This window comes from Eumetopias jubatus, unplaced genomic scaffold (assembly GCF_037043125.1).
Source record: "Eumetopias jubatus isolate StellerSeaLion01/CBP00866 unplaced genomic scaffold, mEumJub1_p1.0 scaffold_12, whole genome shotgun sequence".
Lineage (NCBI taxonomy): Eukaryota > Metazoa > Chordata > Mammalia > Carnivora > Otariidae > Eumetopias > Eumetopias jubatus.
In genome coordinates this window covers 71,764,400-71,786,205 of record NW_028274818.1, presented here as the reverse complement: position 1 = coordinate 71,786,205, position 21,806 = coordinate 71,764,400, and the positions used below count along the sequence as shown (strand labels likewise).

The 21,806-nt window shown below is 45.9% G+C and overlaps 1 protein-coding gene, 1 long non-coding RNA gene and 1 other non-coding gene across 5 annotated transcripts; 1 reads left to right on the top strand and 2 right to left on the bottom strand.

The window, feature by feature from the left end:
- Nucleotides 1-2,558: 2,558 nt before the first annotated feature.
- Nucleotides 2,559-13,959, bottom strand: ZNF75A (zinc finger protein 75A). 2 transcript variants are annotated; one of them, XM_088017300.1, is made up of 9 exons: nucleotides 13,875-13,959; nucleotides 11,899-12,425; nucleotides 10,578-10,743; nucleotides 9,843-9,934; nucleotides 9,446-9,572; nucleotides 8,102-8,193; nucleotides 7,700-7,826; nucleotides 5,921-6,031; nucleotides 2,559-5,744 (listed from the first exon to the last, which is right to left on the bottom strand). In XM_088017300.1, exons 2-9 carry the CDS (start codon nucleotides 12,304-12,306, stop codon nucleotides 5,065-5,067), a joined length of 1,803 nt encoding a protein of 600 aa, XP_087873426.1. In that variant the 5' UTR covers nucleotides 12,307-12,425; nucleotides 13,875-13,959; the 3' UTR covers nucleotides 2,559-5,064. The 2 variants fall into 2 exon arrangements, with proteins under 2 accessions (XP_087873426.1, XP_087873427.1); XM_088017301.1 differs by lacking the exon at nucleotides 13,875-13,959 and adding an exon at nucleotides 13,347-13,838.
- Nucleotides 13,960-14,014: 55 nt separating this feature from the next.
- On the top strand, nucleotides 14,015-19,464 carry LOC114215756 (uncharacterized). Its single transcript, XR_015766540.1, has 2 exons — nucleotides 14,015-14,397; nucleotides 16,334-19,464. It is a non-coding gene; the product is annotated as an uncharacterized LOC114215756 (transcript).
- Nucleotides 15,868-21,205, bottom strand: LOC148162834 (uncharacterized). 2 transcript variants are annotated; one of them, XR_015766542.1, is made up of 5 exons: nucleotides 20,888-21,205; nucleotides 19,129-19,175; nucleotides 18,400-18,781; nucleotides 17,254-17,369; nucleotides 15,868-16,336 (listed from the first exon to the last, which is right to left on the bottom strand). It is a non-coding gene; the product is annotated as an uncharacterized LOC148162834 (long non-coding RNA). The 2 variants fall into 2 exon arrangements; XR_015766541.1 differs by having other exon boundaries at nucleotides 18,400-19,175.
- Between the last annotated feature and the right edge of the window lie 601 nt (nucleotides 21,206-21,806).

The following is a 21,806-nucleotide window of genomic DNA, read 5'->3' as shown; positions in this document are numbered from 1 at the left end:
TCTTTCTTCAAATGCTTTGACACTGTTCAGTTGTTTTATACACAAAATGGACAAATTCTTAGTGTGAAAATTATGATTTTGGAAACCCATCCATTGGTTTAAAAAATTCAAAAGTAAGCATTCTTAAGTTTTCACTTAAAGGTGCAGAGTATCCAAATACTATAAAGCTTAATGTTGTTTTTGATTTTTTTAGAGGAAGGGGGCAGGGGCTGAGGGAGAGAGAGAGAATCTTAAGCAGGCTCCATGCCCAATGTGGAGCCTGACCCGGGGATCTATCTCACAACCCCAAGATCTTGATCTGAGCCAAAATCAAGAGTCAGAGGCATAACCAACTGAGCCACACACTAACTTTTGTGTTAGTGTCACGATCAGTGCAACTCCAAAGTCATCGTCCTGTTGTGTTGGAAGTGAGAAGCGATTCTGACAGTTTTGCTAAATCTGAAACTCAGCATGCTTGATCCCTCTCATGAGAGATAGGGTGACTGCTTTAAAGTGAAGTGCAGGCGTTCTCAGATGTGGTGGGTCGGGTGGGTCACAGGAGAAAAGCCTCAAAAACGTTGCACTGCAGAAAACATTTCACAATAGCCCGGTACCACTGCCCACTGGGGAATTCACACATGAAGGGAAAGCTGCACATAAGCCACACGGCAGACGCTTCAAGAGTACTCCAGCCTTGCTCCCCACTAAACCCACACAAGAAAGAAATGATAAAGGTGACAAGCGTGGACAAGATTTAGTAACAACAATACACTTTTGTCCAAATACGTTTTGCAAACAACCCTGGAAACACAAAGTGTGAACAAAGGCTCAACCTCCTACTTGAGAGCACTCCAGAGACTCCGTTCAGGTGAGAACCCACAGAAGCAATGTGAGCCCTTCAGCAAAGAATCCACTCTAAGCAACAGAAGGTAAAACCCAGAGAGGAAAGTAACGGGCAGCCTTGACCCATTACATTGAGTGCAACCGGCCAGGAAATGCAGAGGGTGGTCAGTAAACTCCTGTCTGTGGAGTGACTCAAATGAATGTTTAGAAAATCCTTTAAGGAATTCAAACCTTCTGTGTTATCCCAACTGTCCAGCTGGATCGAAAAGGCTGCTTAGCATTCCTGCTCTCAAGCTCTCCAGGGGAATTAGACACTCTTCTCACGGTTCCAAAAGTTGATCAACCCTAGCACTTTTAGTTTGATTCCAAGCTCTCCTCCTCTGCTTCCCCTCCAGCTAAGACAGTGGAGGGTCTCAAGATCAGCTTGAGGTTCCAGACGCAGTCTGCTTAAGGGTAGGGAGAACCCTGGGTCTGGCACAGTCCCCACACTGTGGCCACTTAGCACACTGCTGAGAGGATTTCAGGGTTACGCTGGTCACTGTTCCAGTTCTTGGAACCAAACTTGGAGCCACTGTAAGGCTGTTATCTGAACCACCTGAAATGAAGCACCTTCTGGTTTGTCCTAGAATCATTTGGTTATAAAAGACATTTCTGAGAACTTTAATACGAACGTTTCAAGCTAAACTTAAGGTTGTGTGTTGCACTTCATCTCTAAACCAAAGCCTAAATAGGGGCGCCTGAGTGGCTCAGTAGGTTAAGCGTCTACCTTCGGCTCAGGTCATGATCCCAGGGTTCTGGGATCCGGCCCCATATCGGGCTCCCTGCTCAGCGGGGAGTCTGCTTCTCCCTCAGCTCCTTCCCCGACTCATGCTTGCACTCTCGCACTCTCTCTCTCTCTGAAATAATATCTTTAACAAAAAAGAAACCAAGCCTAAATAGATTTTGATTTTATGTTGCATTTTTAGTAGTCTGCTCTCACCCCTTTGACAGGGTACAGAAATTGCTTCTTCCAATGTCCACATGTCCACCCCCAAATTTCCAAGCATGAGTTGTGGAACATTGTACTGCTGGTTCTTGGCTATGCAGACATTCCCAACAGAGGCTTCTCACTCCTCAACTGCAATGTCCTGCTCCTGCTTTCCTGCATGACCTTCCTCCCAACTACCACCTCTTAGTCCAAGAGGGCAGTCCCCTTCCTCTCTACACTGATCAGAACAAATCTGCTTCTGCCCTATGTCCTGTTTCTGAGGCCAACTTGCAGAGGGTATGAGAGAGGTAGTTACCAAATGAATGCTTAAAGTCTACTGCACTCACAGGAGGAAAAAAGGTAACCCCTACCCTCTCTGTAGCCCACTGATCAACAGAAACACATCTTTAGGTATAAAAGCAGTGGAGCACAGAGGAAAGGAGAGCAAGGGAAGGGGAATGAAGCCAGAGATGGAGGGATGGTTGCTTTGTCCACTTGAAAAACTAACCAATCGGACTTGTCTCAGGTAAAAAAAAAATCTGTCCTTCTTTCCTATCACCTAGTCTTGTAAGCTCCTCAGTGTGCCTATCAGTGTTACTCATAGTGGAGTATGAGTGGAGCTCAGTGGAGCATCTTCAGGACGGCAGATCTCTTCTGAGGGCCAAAGTCCACGTGGACTGACACAGAAAGGGTTCCAGAGCTCTAGTAGAATAGCTGTGTCTATGTAGACAGGCCAGGTTATGCTGCAGAAACACATAACACCAATATCTCAATAGTTTAACAGAAGTTTATTTCTCATTCCCATAAAGTCCATCACAGGTCTGGGCAAATATCCAGGACAACTGCTCTCCATGTGGGGGGGGAGGGGGCGCTCAGCATTCCAGACTACTTTGACCTTGTGGCCCCAGTTTCTGCTGGACTTCCATGACTGAGGTAGGAAGGACACCCCAGAGTTTTGCACAAACAGTCTTCAGCGCAGAAGTGGGGCTTCTGCTCACAACCCGTTACCTTCAACTATCTCATGACCCTAAACTGCAAGGAGCAGAAAACTATAACCAGTCTTCTTTATACTCTTCACTAGAGTATAAGTCCTGTGAGGGTCTATCTTTAGCTCTTTTGTTCACTACTATATTCTCAGTCTAGACCAAACAGTGCCTGGGCACGTAAGAGGCCCCCATGAAACTGAATGAATGTAGCACCAGGAAGATGTCCACATGTATCCGGGGATGAGACAGTACCCGAAGCCTAAGGATGAGGGTGATGGATAAAAGCTATGCAGACGAAAGCTTTAAAGTTGGCTGTGCCTAAGAAATAATACTTGGTATTGTTCATCTTGGGGAAGAAAACAAAATCCTGCTGAGAGCACCATATCCACAGCTCAGGTGACTTACACCATAAAGTACTGAGGCCAAGGATCAAATCAACTGAGCAACATCACCACCAGCAGTGCACAACTCCTGAAAGGAGCTGAAAATAGCCATAAACACAACTGCTTCCTTACTGCAGTCAGTCTGCCCAGCATATCACTGGGGAATAGGGGAAAGGGAAGCAAATGCACATTGATTGAGCATCTACCACTGGCCAGGCTGTGAGGTGCTTTTCATTCATCAATCCCCCTAGTCCCTAGAATAACCCTGGTTGAAACAGTTTTCTCTCTTTCACAGAACACATGGAGACCTCAGTGTTTTGGGAACCAATCAAGCCACAAGAATGTTTTATAAGTTAGAAGTAAATACAACACAATGTCATCCAACCTGGTCCTGCAGGGATAACATACATATCCTCCTAGCCCTGCCTTCAGGCCTCCCTGATGCAGCTAGCTGGCAGCGAACGGACCCACTAGCAATAGGGTCTTGAATCAAGTCCCGTATCTGAGCCTTAACTTCATCGTTTATAAGGTATTTGGGAGAAATCATTTAACCCCCTTCACCCCCCTTCTTGACACAACCTAAAAGCTCTAACAGGAACACATGTCACTGCTGTAGGTAGGAGTTCTAAGAAGATCCACAGCCCGGAGAGATGTTCAGCCATCTATATCACTTATCAGCTAAGGCTGTTGTTAAATGCTGCGTACAAAACAGAGACAGGAAGACCCCGCCTGCTTAGTAATAGTTAACAGTGTAAGACAACCAACATGAATGCAGATTCACCCATCCTTGTCCACCAGTCAACATCAGTTCCCAAACCTTTCCTCTTGGGAATCCAGTCTTCTGCCACACTCAGTGAACCACATCCTGCCTGCAGCACACACTCCAGTTCCTAAACTCTGCCCTTTTTCTTAAAAATAAACAAAGCCAAACAAAAAAGCATATAAAAATGTGAGAAGTTCACCTGAGCTTCCATTAATTTTCTTTTAGGCTTCAAGAAAGTGCTATCTTTTATCTTTTATCATACTGAGATTATAAGGGACTAGTTTCTTTTATTGCAGAAAATTAATTACATGTAATACATAATCCATGGCTAAACATTCCAACCCGTTTTCAGATGATCTCATTAGAGATGTTTATCTTTTTCAAACACCACCAATGAGGTATAAGATAGTGCATTATTAGTTTATCTGGCAGATTCCCTAGTGGTGAATAGCATTTCATCACAGTAAAAATGGTGCTAAAAGGATTCAAGAGCTAAAGTTGCTAAAATGTTCAAGAATGAACTCAAATGATGTCCAACGGTGGGAACAGTGTCCAATGACAAGGGAGAGGAAGAAAATCCAATTTGGTTCTTGGAAAATTTGACAACAGACTTCATTTTTGTGTCACAGGGCTCTTGAAATTGGTAAGCCTACTACCTTAAAGGCAATGGTATCCAATTAAACATGCAGGTTATTGCTTTTTCTTTTGGAAGACCAGGCTACAAATGTTTCTATCAATGTGTTTAAAAAGTGGCTGGGAATTCAATACAAAGCCAACAGTATTTACCCTCTGTGATTAGAGAAGACTGATTCATGTATGCATCTGCCATTTAAAGCTGAATTTGCTATTTTGCCAGGTACAACTGCAAAAATGTTTCCCTTACTGAGAATGTTCTTTCAGCACTTTTCTTGCTAAGGAATTCCCCAAAGGTTACGTGTAAAAATGTAAGTAGTACAAAACTACTTACAGAGATCCCTGCAGAGTCAACCTTGATTCCTTCCTGTGAAATATGTTTATATCACCAAATTTTCCTCTGATGAAAACTTATTTATGCTTCATAATTTTGTATTTTTTCATAAATCTCAGGGTCAACCTCTACTTTGTGAATTTCTTCAGAATGAGGACACTGGAATAAACTTCCATTCAGCGGTGGAGTTTCTGGTGTCTAAGAAGACTTGACCTCCTGCTGAAGTTTCTCCTGCATACGCTACAAGTATATGGCTGCTCACCTGTGTGGGTTCTCCGATGTTTAATAAGGTGGGAGTTCTGACTGAATTTTTTCCCACATTCCTGACATGTAAAGGGCTTCTCTCCAGTGTGAGTTCTTTGGTGCGTATGTAGATTTGTATTTTGACTGAAGCTTTTCCCACACCAGGAACATTTATATGGTTTTATTCCTTGGTGTGTTGTTAAGTGCTTATTAAGATCTGAACTCCATCTAAACCTCTTATCACACTGTTGACATTTATATGGTTTCTCTTCAGTGTGAATTCTTTGGTGCTTAATAAGGTCAGAGCTAACTTTGAAGCTTTTCCCACATTCCTGGCATTTAAATGGCTTCTCTCCAGCATGAGCTTTCTTGTGAAGATCCATAAGTTTTAGCAGCTCTTGTTTCCAAGTTGAAAGTTTCTTTCTTTTCTTCACGGGAAAATCTCGGTGCCATTTCCCCATCCTGTGTATATCACCATGATTTTCTTTGCCTGTTGTTTTCTGGGGAACTTTCACTCGGGTCTTTTTTGATACTATGTCTTCCGGTGCTCGTATTTCTAAGTCAGAAAGACACACAGGCTGATGGTTTTCATTGTCAGTTTTGACCTTTAACCCTGTGGGAATAAACATAACAATCAGCCAACTGTATGGCAAAGCAAAAGTACAGGAATGGAGAGAAAATCCAATGATCACTGATTCACAAAATATAGATAAGCAGAATTTGAAATGTTAAGTCTCTAAAGCTTGCTATCAAAGGCGCATTTGTACTCTTCCCATGGTATATATTTACCTGAAGGCAGCTCTCCAGGACTATTCTTCAACTCCAAGGGCCCTTGAACCCATGGGTCTTCCCCTTGCTCTAGATAGGAGATCACTTTAGGTTTGGGGAGCACAAATAATGCTGTGAAATGGAAAAAAAGGGGTCAAGGATTGGCAACTCAACAACTGTCCACCAACTCCACACTATTTCAGGAAGAGCAAAGGACCGTTTACAGTATGATACCCAAATGGTCAAATGGGTAGACTCTCCTATCTGGTTTCAGGTTTATACTATACTGCATTTGTGGGTGGATACACAACGTGGAGACAGAGAAATAAACCTAAGCTGGACCCATGTAGAGGATAAAGGGCATGGGAATCCATCTACACTGCCCCTCTTCTGCCACCAAGATTACCCTGTATTTGAACAAGGTTGAACCAAACCCCAGAGTCTGCAGGGAATACAGGTTAGTCCTATTAATTCCTTAGGATTAGCCCAAGTCTAGCAGAGCAAGGTGAAGGTCAGTGGGCTGCATGTCCTATGTACCAGTGATTCCTATCATAATAACAGTGACTTCTTACTTAGCTCTTGAGCAACACATACTGGACTAGAAAAGATTTCTTACACTCCTTAAGTCACTGGTTTTGTCCAGGTGGAAGAAACAGACTAGAATTACTTAATGAAAATTTTCTAAATATATATCGCCAAGTTGGGGAAGTAGTCATCACTCAGTCATTCAATCAGGATGTACCGACTGGCTATAATGTGCCAGGAACTCTCTTTGGGCTAATGATATAGTGGTGATTAAGTCAAAGCACCCTGATCTCATGGGATCTCACCTTCTGGTGAGACGAGACAACCAAACCGCAATAAATAAACAAAATGGTAAGCACGTAGTAAGTATTTTGAAGAAAACTAAGGCAGGTTAACTCAGCATTTAAGACTCTGCTTCTCTGAAGCTATTTTAGATGAGGTAGTACAGAAGGCCTCTTTGAAAAACTGATATTGCAGCAGGAATGTAAAAGTGAGTTTTGCCATGTGGCAGAAAACTGTGCCAGGTAGAGGAAAGGGCAAAGTAGAAATGACCATGGCAAGTTCAAGAAACAGACACATCAGTGAGGCTCAAGAGGACTGAGCAGGGGCACAAGTGGCAGCAGATGAGGGCAGGGTGGTGAGTAGGGTCAGACCCTGGAGGACCCTAAGCACTTCAGTAAGGTGTGGATTTTACTCTGAATGTGATGAGAAGTCATCATAAGATTTGAAATGGGAAATGTCATGATTTGACCAGTTTTTAAAAGCGTCTGGCTGCTGTGTGGAAAACAGAGTGTGGCAGGGCACCAGTCAGAAAGTACCTAGCTCATTCTGCTTAGACATGCTGCTGGCTTAAGCCAGGACGCTAACAGCACAAGGAGATGAGACATGGCTGCACTCAGGCTACACTGTGAAGGTGGAACCAAAAGGACAGTGATGCATTACAATGGGGTAGGACAGCAAGATCTCAGTAAGGGATGACTGTACGTTCCTTCCTCTTAGCTACTGGGTGAATGCTCTTTACTGAGAAAAGGGGTCTATGAGAACAGAGTTGGGGAAGGAGAAAAAAATAAATCAAGAAATCTACATAGTATATGGAGTGTGCACCTGGACAAAGCTCCCCAGGTGATCTGGATACACCTTTCCCCTGTCCACACACCATCTAGTTGAGAAGCAACCCGTTATTGGAACACAACCTCTCAGAGGACTACATTCCCAGTAAGCAGAGAACATGCAGATTACTCAACTTCTACCCAATGGGAGAGGGAGATTCTTTACCTAGAGAGATGACAGTCTCATAGTTTTCCCGCATTACATCATTGTAGAGGGCCTCCTGAGTGGGATCCAGTAACTCCCATTCTTCCTGGGAAAAATACATGGCCACTTCTTCAAATGTCAACAAGCTCTAAAGAAGACAATGGGCTTCAGCTCAGTACTTGCACTACAGAAGCAGCCCTACCGTCTAGCCCATGAACTACATGGCAGGCCAGGCCGAATGAATTAATAGCAGATAATTTTTTAAGTGAGGAGAGAGAAAAGAAGGAGGCAAAAGGATCAGCAACAGAGTAGGAGATGCCTAGTTCCTAGAGAGAACATTGGCACATGTGAGCACCTGCAGGGCAATGTGGGTTATAGGCAGCAGGGAAAGACAGCTCTCAATAGCTGGATTGCACAGCTCACCTGGGACTCGGGCAAGACGAGCTCAGGTGCCACTGTCCAGTCTTTGGTGATTATCTGCTCAGGAAAGGCTAGGATCTGGTGAGCAGGCACAGCTGTGGGTGGAAAAGAGCCAGAGGAAATTTCTCTTGCTGCTGATTATAAACATCCTTAGCTTATTTCTAAAGTACCGATAATCCCGATTCTTTCTGCAGAGATGGAACACTTTTAAAACCGTTACATGTTACCGAGAAGTAGCCTTCTCATCATAAAGAGGAACTGAGCATTTACTAGCCTCTACAACAGGTTCCACAGTTGATGGTCCTTGGTTTCATGAGTGAAAGCAATAAAAGGAATTTTTTTTCACCTCATGTATCATAAATTGTTCAAAGTTGGGGAAAAATTAGATGCATTTAAAATTGCAGAACTCTGTCCGGTGCGCCAAGGATGGGAACGGTAAAGCAAAAAATTAACTTGGTGAGTTCAAGAAACAGCAATATCTTATGTATAAGGAGGACTGAACAAGGGCACAAGTGGCAGATGAATAGGGGCCAGATCTTGGATGCTCCTGGGTACCTCAGTGAGAAATGATTTTATTCTGAATGAGAAGTCATTGTAAGATTTTAAAAAGGATGATATCATGATCAAATCAGGGTTTTAAAAAACCTTGGCTGTTGCATGGTGAGTAGATTGTGACAGGCTCAGAGTGGTGGCAGAAGGCGCCAGTTAGAAAGTACTGAGGTGAGCCTGGTTACACACTCCCCTGGATTAGAACAAGATGCTAACAATTCAAGAGGATGAGACATGGTTGGACTCAGGCTATACCGTGAATGTGGAGCTAAGAGGAGGATTAGGATTGGGGTAGGAGAGCAAGATCAGAGTAAAGAATGACTGCAAATTATCTGGCCTGAAATACTGGGTGAGTGGTGCTGCTCTTTATGGAGATGGGAAAGGTGAAAGAAGAGATTTGGAGGACGGGGGAGGGAGGGATCAAGAATTTTAGCATAGGGGCGCCTGGGTGGCTCAGTCGTTAAGTGTCTGCCTTCGGCTCAGGGCTCCCTGCTTGGCGGGAAGCCTGCTTCTCCCTCTCCCACTCCCCCTGCTTGTGTTCTCTCTCTCTCTGTGTCTCTGTCAAATAAATAAATAAAATCTTAAAAAAAAAAAAAAAGAATTTAGCATAAAGAATGAGCATGTACACTTGAAAAAAGCTCCCCAGGTGATCTGGATACACCTCTCCCCTGTCCACACACCATCTAGCTGAGAAACAACCTGTTATCGGAACACAACCTCTCAGAGGAATACATTCCCAGTAAACAGAGAACATGACAGATTACTCAACTTCTACCCAATGCGAGGGAGATTCTTTACCTAGAGAGATGACAGTCTCATAGTTTTCCCGCATTACATCATTGTAGAGGGCCTTCTGAGTGGGATCCAGTAACTCCCATTCTTCCTGGGAAAAATACATGGCCACTTCTTCAAATGTCAACAAGCTCTAAAGAAGACAATGGGCTTCAGCTCAGTACTTGCACTACAGAAGCAGCCCTACCATCTGGCCCATGGTAGACCCTGGGCATTCAAGGAATTAATGGCACTTTTTTTTTTTTTTTTTAAGTGAGAAGGCAAAAAGAAAAGAAGCTTGGGATCATCAACAGCCTAGGAGGTGCCCAGTTCCCCAGGCAGAACAGTGGAGCTGTGAGCTGGGCAGTATGGGTCCTGGGGAGCAGGGAAAGGCAGCCGTCAATATCTGGATTGCACAGCTCACCTGGGACTCAGGCAAGATGAGCTCGGGTGCCACTGTCCAGTCTTTAGTGTTTGTCTGCACAGGAAATGCTAGGATCTGTTGAGCAGGCACAGCTGTAAGTGGAAAAGAGCCAGAGGAAATCTCTCTCACTTCTGTCTATAAACATCCTTAGCTCATTTCTAAAACACAGATGATCCCAATTCTTTGGATAGAGTCGGGACACCCTTGCGAGTGTGTGTGGTTCCCTGGAGTGGGTCTTGTCATCATACACAAGAGCCAAGTATCTACTGGTCACTAAAATAGGTTCCCCAGTTTTCATGAGTGAATAAATGAAAGACAAACTTCTTATTTTCCCCTCATGATGTAAACTGTTCTAAGGCAAAAATTCAACGTACTCGAAAATGAAGTACTCAGGATATCCAGTGTACGACAGGAGATGTAATTGTTGTTGTTTTTAATCATTTATTATTTTTCTCCTGGTACAGAAGTGTGTTCACATTCTTCTAGTGCTTTCTAAGGAACAGAGTTCATGGGGTTATTACCAGGGTTCTGTAGGTGGAACGTTTCTGTACCCTAGGCCAACGCCCAGCTTTACCCACAGTTGGTGCTCTACTGCCACCTAGGGGACATCATAATTGATAACATGGCTGCGTTTGACCATCCACATAGCCAGGCACCCAGAAAATGCTCACAATGTTCTGGCTGAACAAATTCCTCTAACAGCTCCCAATAGAAGGGAATTATGATGTGCCTTACCCCTCTCACATACAGGCTCAGTTTCTTTATGAATATTCCTGCTCAGTTGTTCTTGCAGACCCTGGTATGTATTCCAGAATTCTTCATCCTGGGCCATTCCCACTGGCTGGGATTCTGCTGTTTCTCCCAAGAGCACTGCCTCCTTTCCCAGCTCTGGGACTGCAACCTAGAAATAATCCCCATCTTGTTACCACAAAAATTACTTTTGGTTTTGGGGTTGAATGTAAAAGGAGGAAATAGTGAACAGTCCAGATGGTGGGAAGTGTGTGACACTAAAGGAAATGACAAAAAGACTTAAAGAAATATCAGGCCACCAATTTTCCAGACAGCTACCCACAAAACGTTGAAATATTAGGGTAAAAGGGGAAAAAATGTGGCTACTGCTAGTCGTCTGACACAGCAGGCCCAACCCCTCTGCATAAAGACCAGCTCAGACCACTAGCAGGACTACATACGCCACCTGTTCTCATGCTACTTTGACAGTCTTTCTCTTTGACTCAGATTCCTCCTTAATGTTTTTGTCTTCTCATTTTCTCAAAAGATCAAAGAGTTGAATAAATGAAGTTGTCTCCTCAACCGTATTATCCCCATGGCCAGGGAAAGTTTTCACAGAACAGGGATGAAATGGAAGAAAGTGTGGCTCAAACCTACCTCCAAAATTTTTTGGCATTAAACATATGCCTGCCCTGTTTCTTCCCAGTAGGCCTGAAGCCAGTTGGTGTTCCGCCACCTGACTAAGGACGTGCTCCCCACTAACCAGTAGAGCCAAGGACCAACCACTGAGAGCACTGTGGAGGCTCTCACCTGAGTTAGACGAGACTATCCCTCACCTTCTCTCCGCTACTCTGCTAGGATTTTCAAATCTGTTTCCCTTTCTTCTGCCTACTTTTCTCTCCCTCTGCATTCTTCCCCCATTATTTGGGTTTTCCTTCTCTTTACTATCTCCACTCAACTTTCATTTTAAGTGTTCTCCCTTTTTCAACTCTTCCCCTTCCTCTCCAACTTCTTACTGCCTTTTATTCATTTGGAGCTCAAAACCCATGTCCTTGTACAAGCCAAAGTAGGCTTACTACCCTCAATTCAGTCTGACTCTAAAGAGTACAAAAGCAATCTTTCTCAAAGGCCAGGAAAGTATCTGCCAAGGATCTGCAAAACCTGTGGACTACTGCTGTAGGTTTGTGGTTTCTGGTCCTGCCTTCAATCTGGTCCTGTCCTCCAACAGAACAGTGAACTAATTCACCATATTTCTCAATTAACTGCTCCCACCCCATATCCTCCTTCATTCTATTTCATGGCAGATACCAGGAATCTTTCTTCTCACCCCATTTCTCGTGTGACCAGATTCCCTCTGCAAGTGTTCTACCAGGACCACAGCCTCCTCAATGCTCTGTAGATGGTCCTTCCTTATCCGGCTCTGGGTGTCCCTGGGTAGAATGGTCACAAACTGTTCTAGCACAAGCAGTTCCAAGATCTGCTCTTTTGAGTGGAGCTCTGGTCTCAGCCACTGACGACATAATTCCTGAAGTTGTCCAACAATTTCACGGGGTCCTGCTGCTTCATGATAGCAGAAATTCCGGAAGTGCTGGCGACAGCTTTCAGGAGTGAGACTGTCCGTTTGTGCGGTATATTTCTTATTGTGACTGGAACTCGCTATCACAGGCCCCTTGGTCTCCCACAGAACCCTGATCTGAGGGTTCAAACAGTCAGCCACCTTCAGATCTACCATCATTATTCTGCTGCAAGAACAGTTTTACTCCTTTGTTGGATACCCCACCAGCACCACCTTTGGCAAATAAGACCCAGTCAGCTCTGGAACAAAATCAATAAAAGGATCTTCTTCCTAAAACACTGAAAGCAGAAAAAAAGTGCACATCAGTAAGAAAGTCACATGAACTTTACTACGCACTACTCATAACAGGAGAAAAATGAACAGAAAAATCCTGCCTTGCTTTCCTTTTATTTTCTTTTAAAAAGAGTTTATTTATTTATTTGTAAGGGAGAGAAAAAGAGCAGGGGGAAGGACAGAGGGAGAAACAGACTCCCCGATGAGGAGGGAGCCTGACACGGTCCTTGACCTCAGACCTGAAATCATGACCTGGCCCGAGGCAGCCACATAACCGACTGAGCCACCCAGGTGCCCCTGCTCTCCTTTTAAAGAATCCACTGCCAGACCCTTTCTTCTTCTATTATCCACTTGAAATAAGGCACAGCTCATTGATAGAAAAATGCCCACTGAGGACTTGGCCTTTGCAAAAATAATGAGTCAAGAAAGGTTAGACAGTGAGAACATTTACACCCTCTGGAGGCAAGGAGCCTGGAGATTATCCAAAGACTTCATTGCTGTGCTTCCTATGCCAGCTTCCCCATACCAAGGGACATGAGGAGAATATTCTGAGTTCCTCTTAAATTTTAACGTGTCATCCCAGTCTTCTGTCTCTAGTAAGGGGGTCCAACTTCTCTGACCCTTCATCCTCTTGTGAAGACGGAAGCCCTCAGTGCGTGGAACGTTCCAGAGTCTCCTTTCCACTGTACGAATACTGGCAGGAGAGCTGGGACACAGAAGTGAGACCAGAGAAGGAGCAAAGCAATTAGGGAAAAATCAGTCCTATTCTTCTCAGACAGCATCCCCGGATTAAGTAACTAGATGCTCAACACTCTTGTTTGACACTTCCCTGCAAGAAGCATAAAGGGCACCGTGCACAAGATCCATTCCTGTGTTTTTAAATCTCTTTACTTGACCCAGAAAAATCACAGCTGATCTTTGCTTACAAAACGTTTATCCACAGGCCAAGTCGCAAAGGAGGAGAGGAGGAGAGTTGGTGATGTTGAGGGTGACCCTTCGGCCCACCTTCCCTTTCTTCGACGCTCATTTAGACCTCGAGGCGAGACTGAGGAGAGTCCCGGGACCTCGCTTTCCCGGCCGTGAGCCCGCAGGAACGGCACCCAAAGTCGACCAGGATGCCACGGTATTCCCAAATGGCCGGCCGCCGGCTGCCCAGCAAGCTCAGCGGGCACCGGGACGCTTGCCGTGCTTGGGTACCAGCAAAGGCCGACGTCTCCGAGGCTGCACCGCCTGGGTCCCCGGCGCGCGGCAACACCGGCCAGCGAGGCCCCGACGCCGTCTGCGCAAAGGCGGACAACAGGATGGCCTCCGGAGCCTGACGGCGGGGCTTCCAGAAATGGTTCCGCCGTCGGGCTGCGCCGACCGGCCCGGAAACACCGCGGTCCGCGGACAACGGCAGCTGAGGTCCCTCGGGACCTCCGGGGCCGACGCCGCTCCCCCTGCCACCCGCTCACCTGCAGGCCGCCGCCCTCCGCCCCGCGCAGGACCGTCCTCAGCACCGTCCCTCAGGCCCGCGTCGCTACCCGGGCCCCATCCAACACCGCGCTTCGGCCGGAAGCGGGCTGACGCCCTTCCGGGGAGGGGCTTCGAGCAGCCGCACCGCGGGCCGAGGCCTCGCGGAGGGACAGCGGCCTTCCTCCGGGTGCTGCCCTGGTGGCCGGAAAGAGTTAATGCTACCGAGTGTCCCGTTTCCCGCCGCGGCCTAGAGGGGCCTGCGTGCGGCTCGGCTAGCGGCTATCGCCGCCTCGCGTCCCCGCTCCGGGAGGCGCTGCGCGTCCGGCTGGTGCCTGCGTGGCTTTCCGGCGGCCGGCTGCGCCTGATCCCCCGAGCCCCGCCCGGCGAGGGTGGCCGCCCCTGCGCGCGCGGAGCCCTCGGTCTTCCTGGTGTTTGCGTCCCGGTCAGGATCGGCGGCCCCCGAGGGCTTGTTCCCTCCTCTGGGCCGCGCGTCCCTCACAGCGATCACGTTTTCCTGGTGAGGTAGGTTTCAGCCGCTGAGACGGGTCCCATTTGTAGTGTCCTTGACAGGGACATGGAGGCGCGGCTCGGCCCGGGTCCCACGAGCGACGGGCCGCGGCCCCTACTATGGGATTTAGGTCCCCTGCAGTCTTGGCTCCCGCTCCGTCCGCCACGGCATGCTCCCTGGATGATGGGAACCCCCTTCCCATCTTGTGTCGCCTGCAGTCTCTGCCAGAGTTCGTGAACCCTACTTCTTAGGATCCGGGCATTTCGGGTTGTCGGCGTCTCCTGATCATCAGGGCTCTCCTAGCGTCAGCCTTCGCCAGGCAACGGGTTACTTATTAGGTCCGCTACGGGCGGGCAGGGCTGGAGTGCACAGGGCAGTCTTTGCTGCAAGGAATCTGGCCAAAGGACCGGGGCATTTTCGTGACCATCAGTAGTTACACAGGCTAGGAAGAGCGCGGGAGGCCTAGGCTGAGCGCTGCGGGAGTCCAAGGAAGTCAAAGTTGACTTATGGTTGGGGAAATGGTCAAAGACCTTGAACCCGATGTGTCCGCACCACGGAGTGGGGCCACATCCACGCAGAGGGAAAGCTGGAAAAGATTGGGGTGTGAGAAGATCCGTCATACGTTTTCACTAAGTGTGATCGGGCTACATTTGGAGGAAGACTTAACAGTGAGAAAATAAGTTCTAGTAGCCCTGTCACGGGGTGCGTTGCATGGCAGTGAAGAGACTGCGTTTAATAAAAGTAAATCCTGGAGCATCGCGGGAGGCTTTCTGAGGGAGCTTCTTTCCAGCGCAGTTCATCTGGAAGTAAGGTGAAGGTGGGAATGAAAATGGGAGACCAGTAGCAGGCCATTATATTACTTTTGCTTTTAGGTGGAATCCTGTTATGCTTCTCTGATCCTTTCTCAAAGGATTAAACACGGGAGATAATAAGCAGCTGCCTAAGACACTTGAATAGGTTTCAGAGCAGTTCCTTTCCTTGGAATCCGAGTCAGGTTGAGACTTAAGTTTCTTCAAAAGCAATTCTTTCCAGGCTTCCAGAACCAGAGGATAATAGTGCTCTTAGCATTGAGATCCTCACCATTAGGCCCAAGGCTGAGCATATACTTGGAACTTACTAAACTGAACAAATGAATTTCTGCAAGTAGTGCCCTTGCATGGTACTGGAGGGCCTGATTCATAACATGAGTGCAGAGATGGTTGGGGGAGAAAAAGTGGGAAAAGAGACCCCGTGAAAACAAGAAGGAGGAACAAACTGGTGGATAGTGAATGAGGGCCAGTAAACAGAAGTAAGCAGACACAAGGCACAAACTGGTGAATAGTGAATGAGGGACAGTAATGATTTTTCATAGTTTGAAGTCTGTGCCAGAGTTCCTTTCCCTTGCTGTGGAACCCACCAACATCCCCCCAGACTTCCCTTTTGAAATTACGTTCCCATACCTGAGCATTGCTTGAAAAATGATGAAATGTACAGTTGGGAAGTGATGACAGCAAAGACCTGCACTTTATTCTGAGTTACCACACAACTGCAGTAGCAGCTGAATGGCTTTGCTGCATGACCGGCTGGAGTTAACAATGCTGCTACTGACTAACCAATTCTTGCTTTTTTCTTTTTCCATTTATATTAGTTATCAGTGAGTAATTCCCTTAGTTATGACTGCCTTTTTCAAAGTTGCTTGATATTAGTCTGTATTTGCTCCACACCCTATTCACGATCATATTCTTTCACCATCTTCTTAGTGTTCCACAAACCAGTTGGCATTTCTAGCAACAAATGTTAGAGGAAAACTAGCAGCCTGGACTCTTTTGGGTTTCTAGATGAGAAGCTTGGGATAATTCTTTGTAGTTGAGGAATGAATGAAAGCCAATCAGGCTCTGCAGTATAGGAGAGGAAAAAATAAGTGAAATGCCATTTTCCTCATTTCGCTGACATACTTTTCTTTCTTCATAGCACCTGAAATGGATAGAAGTTGCAGTTTTTGTTACTTCCCATGAGTTTGTATGTCTGGAATGAAAACAATGAAATTAATCTAGAGTAGGACATTTGTAAGGACATGGAATGGCATTGGGCATCACCAGGAGGACCGGCAAGGAATATCTGAGGATTATCAGAAACACTAGTAGAGAAATCTTTTAAATTTCTTCAAGCAGGGGAAAAAGTGAGTATTGTTTCAAATTAAGCAACATCTACAGTGAAGAGAAATCGAATAAAGTCTCAAATATAACAAATCTGTTACTTAACATCCTAATGTAAATTTAGAGCAAAAAAAAATGAAAGGTCAAATCTTTTTAAAAATGTTTAACTATGATAAAATATTTTTAAAACTTTTGGACTGATCTCTAAGAATGGCCATGACTCTGAAACTCAGTAATTCCGAAATATGGAAAAGCTTCAGTGAAAAATAACACTTAAGAATATACCAGACGTACACAAGGAAGAAGTTCTGAGAGTGGGACAAGTACCACTAACAAATTTTTATATACTTAGAGATTACCTCGGTAAACATAAGAAGTTAAAGCTCCGTCACTGAGAATGCTCCATTGAATGTAATAAATGGGAGATTTCTTCACATGGACAACAGAACCTATTAACGTTCTTTTTCACGTAAAGATACTAAACAGTTGTTCAGGAATGCCAGCTCTCCAGACATCCCAATGTTAGGATAGCGTGGACTCTTTATCCAGGTGGATGGCCTGCTGCCCAGTGAACACTACATACGAGCACCACTTTTGTTTCTGGCAGTGAGGTAAAATCAGGTCGTTTTGGAAGGGGAGAAGCCACTCTGCATCTCTGCTATGTAAGATTACTCTTTCTCTGCCTTTGAGGCTTTCACACTCCCTTCTCAAGCACTACTTTTTATGTAGACTTACCTCACTTGGCTTTGTTCCTGGGGACCCATCTTGCCTCTGCTCCTGTTGTCTGTTTCTGTGTGGAGTTAGGGAGAATATGCAGGTGTTCCTGTCATTCCTGCCTAGTGCTGCCGTACCTGTCAAGAAAGGAGGAGGAGGATGGGGTTCTGAGAACACGTCATCCCTATCTTGCAGGAGCAACAGCTAGATAGGGCTTTGATAGTGGTGGCTTTCTGAGTTCTTAAGACCTTCATCTGTAGGCTAGCACTGCAGTCATGAGCCTTTATCCCTTTTAGCCCAATACCCTTCTGTACAAATGCCTGTGCCTTTTGGGGCTTTAAGCTAGTTTTTTGTTTTGCTTTTAATTTTTTCCAATTCAGTAAGGCTCTTCCTTCTTTTTCTCCTGTTGGTTGTTTGAAACCACCTTCACTATGAATAAAAGAGGGAAATACACAACATTGAATTTGGAGGAGAAAATGAAGGTTCTCAGTAGGATTGAATCCGGACGATCTCTTAAAAGTGTAATGGATGAATTTGGAATCAGTAAGTCAACATTTTATGACATTAAAAAGAATAAGAAATTGATTTTGGACTTTGTACTGAAGCAGGACATGCCGTTAGCAGGGGCTGAGAAGAGAAAGAGGACAACAGGAGCCAAATATGGTGATGTGGATGATGCAGTCTACATGTGGTACCAGCAGAAACGCTCAGCTGGCGTCCCTGTTAGAGGTGTGGAGCTTCAGGCTGCTGCAGAGAGATTCGCACAGTGTTTTGGGCGAACAGACTTTAAAGCTAGCACTGGTTGGCTTTTTAGATTTCGAAATAGGCACGCAATTGGGAATCGAAAAGTTTGTGGGGAACAAGTCCTAAGTTCAGCTTCAGAAAATGTTGAACCATTTCGACGAAAACTCTACATGCTTATCAAAGAGGAGAAACTGAGTCTAGCTCAGCTGTACAGTGGGGATGAGACTGACCTCTTTTGGAAGTCAATGGCAGAAAACATTCAGGCAAGCAGAAAAGAGATCTGCCTGCCTGGGAGGAAAATAAACAAAGAACGGTTGTCTGCTCTTTTATGTGCAAATGCAGATGGAACTCATAAGTTAAAGTCAATCATTATTGGAAAATCAAAGCTGCCCCAAAGTGTGAAAGAGGACACAAATACATTACCTGTGATATATAAGCCTAGTAAAGATGTTTCGTTCACCAGGGAATTGTTTTCAGAATGGTTCTTTCAAAACTTTGTTCCCGAGGTCAGGCATTTTCAACTTAATGTATTAGGATTCCATGAAGAGGATATCAGGGCCTTGTTACTTCTAGACAGTTCTCCAGTTCACTCTCCCACCGAATCACTAACCAGTGAGGATGGTCGAATAAAATGCATGTTCTTTCCCCATAACACTTCAACCTTGATTCAGCCAATGAAGCAAGGTGTGATTTTGAGCTGCAAACGACTTTATAGATGGAAGCAACTTGAAGAGAGTCTTGTAATTTTTGAAGAAAGTGATGATGAGCAAGATAAAGGAGAAAAAGGAGTTTCCAAGATTAAAATCTACAACATAAAAAGTGCAATTTTTAACTGGGCAAAGAGTTGGGATGAAGTGAAACAAATAACTATAGCAAATGCATGGGAAAATCTTCTTTACAAAAAGGAACCTGAATATGATCTTCAAGGCTTACAAGATGGAGATTATAGAGAAATCCTGGAGAAATGTGGGGAGTTGGAAACCACACTGACTGATGATAGAGTGTGGTTCAACAGGGATGATGAAGAAAAGGGTAGCCCCGCAAAAACAAAAAGTGGAATTACAAAGGAAGTTGTTCAGAAAGGAGGAGGAGCTGAAGAGCAGACTGCTGAATTTAAGTTACCTGCTGTCAGAGAGAGTTTGGACTACCTACTTGACTTTGTTGATGCCACACCTGAGTTTCAGAGGTTCCATTTCACACTGAAAGAGATGCAACAAGAAATAATAAAAAAAGAGTTCCAGAGTAGAATCCATTCTAGGATTGGTAGTTTTTTGAAACCTAGGCCTCATGTTATGAAGGATTCCTTCAATATGCCTTCAACTTCTAGTAATTAGATTTTGTGTTTAAAGGTTTCTGTAGTTACGTATGATGCAGACCTGTTATGAATTGTCATTTTTATCAGCTGACCTCATTTTGCATAGCACTGCCCATTTATATATTGTTTATAATACATACAACTTAAAAATAAATTTCTTTAAAATATAAAAACATTCATTAATCCATTTTTATTTATATTTTAGCCAAGGATCTGAATAACGAAGAGTTATTGTCCCAGATTATCTAAGGTGGAATGGATATGGGAAAAGCATTACGTTCTATCTCATTCAGAGCATATAACAAGAAGCTATATGCTGACTAGTTCTAGTTATTTTTTAAAAGATTTTTTAAAAATACATTAAAAAATAAAAAGATAAGAATGGATTTGGTTTTCAGTCTAATGGTGTGACATGCTCTGCTTTCTTAAATTCGTACCACCTGCTGTCCCCCCTTCTTGTGCAAGTAACATGCTGATTATAGAAGATACATATTTAAAAGATGAAAAGCACCCAACATCTGTCGACCAATGATAGTTTAACACTTTGGTATATTTTATGTATTTAAAAAATAGGCAGATTACTTGGTATATAACAAGTTTTTATATCTTACTGTCTTAACATGCTTTAGGTCTTGGCATTAATAAAACGTTAGCATTTGTCTTAAGCCTAGGGTAGAATGGATTGTGGAAGAAGTTGATGGGAATGTCAGATGAGTTTACTGGACAGCTCTCTAGTTCCTTTTAGGTCATTGCATCAAACGCCCCGCTCCCCCGCCCCCCCCCCCCCCCCCCCCCGCCACAGGTAATACATTTCCAGAGTAAATGACCGGCAGTCACACCCTTTTGAAAAGTATTCAAATTCTGGAAGCCTCACGTTGCCTGTCCGTGCTAGGTACCGAGTCTGGTGTTGGGCATTTAGACTTGAATTAGAAAGAAAACGAATAGGAACAAACCACCATTCAATGTGTAAGTGCTAGGTGAGTGTGGAGAGGGCTTTGGGAGTGTTTGGGTAGCAGGGGAAGTATCTAAGAGGGTCAAGTGTGACTTCTGAGCTGAGCTTTAAAATTTAGTGCAGGCAGGGCAGTCCGGGCAAAGAGCTCAGGCTCTTCGATTTGAGAGTGAATCTCCCTGGGAAGCTGCAAGATCCCTGGATGGTTGCTGTAGGAGCAGCTGGCAAAGAAAAGCAGGAAAGACAGGTCCAGGCCAGATTTTCATGCTAGGACATCCTAGGATTTCAGACATCCGTCTGGGCCCACGTAAAGTTCTGTCGGTTCGACATTCTAAATGGCTCACCTTTTGTCTCCACTTCTCCCTCCCTGCTGTTCGTGTCCCGGTCCAGGCTGCCATCACTCCCTGCCTGGACAACTGCATCAGTCTCCTTTCTTGTCCTCTCCCGATCCTTTCTCACCCTGTAGCCCCTTCGTGGGCTTCCCATTGCATTTAAGCAAAGACTCCTGGCCTCAGGTCGGCCTGCAGGCCCGCCCTTCCCGGCGCCTGAACCTCCCCTTTCCCGGCGGCCACACCACCCAGCTCTGCTCTCGCCCCCTGCTGGACCACGAGAGCCGGGCCAGCTGTAGGTCCCGGATAAGCGCACACCTGAGAGACCGGGGAAAGTTTCGTGGAGGGTTGTAGCGCCGCTGGCGTCGGCTGAGGTAGAGGGAAGCCTGCGGCCACGTGGCCCGGCCCAGCCCTATGAGCCGAGAACTGTGCGGAGCGCCAGCCAGTGTGCCAGAGCCACCGGAGCGTGAGGGCGGGACAGCCCTAGGGGAAGTCGCGGCCCGGCGCAGCCATAGGGCGCCCGCCAAGCGGCCCAGAGTGGCCAGGGGAAGAGGCTGCGGGTGGAGAGCCGGCCCAGGGGATGGGCGCAGCCATAGAGTGTCAGGGGGCGGGTCAGAGCGGCCGGGAAGAAGGGGGTGGGCCCGAAGGGAGGAGAGGCGGGGCGCAACCAAGGAGTTCCTGCCCGCGAACTAGAGAGGCTAGAGTGGGGAGGCGCCGCGCCCTAGCTCTACCCGGTCCGGGAGCAGAGGCCGCCAGAGGGCTTGGGCGTGTGGTGAGGGAAGGTTTGTCAGGACTGGGCTGCCAAGCACCCGCCCCGTCAGCTCTTGTTCCTTCCCGGGCCCGCGCAGGAGCCTTTCTCGGTGGGGCAGGAGCGCAGGCAGGCGGTCAGGCCGTCAGGAAGGGGCTGTGTCTTTGGTTCTGGAAATCATATTTTCAGAACTAGAGCTCCTCCCAGAAACCCAGGAACCTCACTCTCGTTCCGGTGGCTGAGCCCCCGCCCCCAGCCCCAGAAGAACAGGAAAGAGTGGGGGTACGGAGGCAAACACGACTCCGCATTATGTCCAAAAACATACCCCAGGATTTGAGAAATAAACTTGGTAATTTCTTTCCCTACCCTTTCTTGCCTGCGGAAATCTGACCACCTCCTCAGAGCAGGTTTGGAACCTGGCGTGGCACCAGTTTTGATTTCTGACTACAGCTTCTTCTGGGACATTTCAGTGATAAATTGAGGATATTA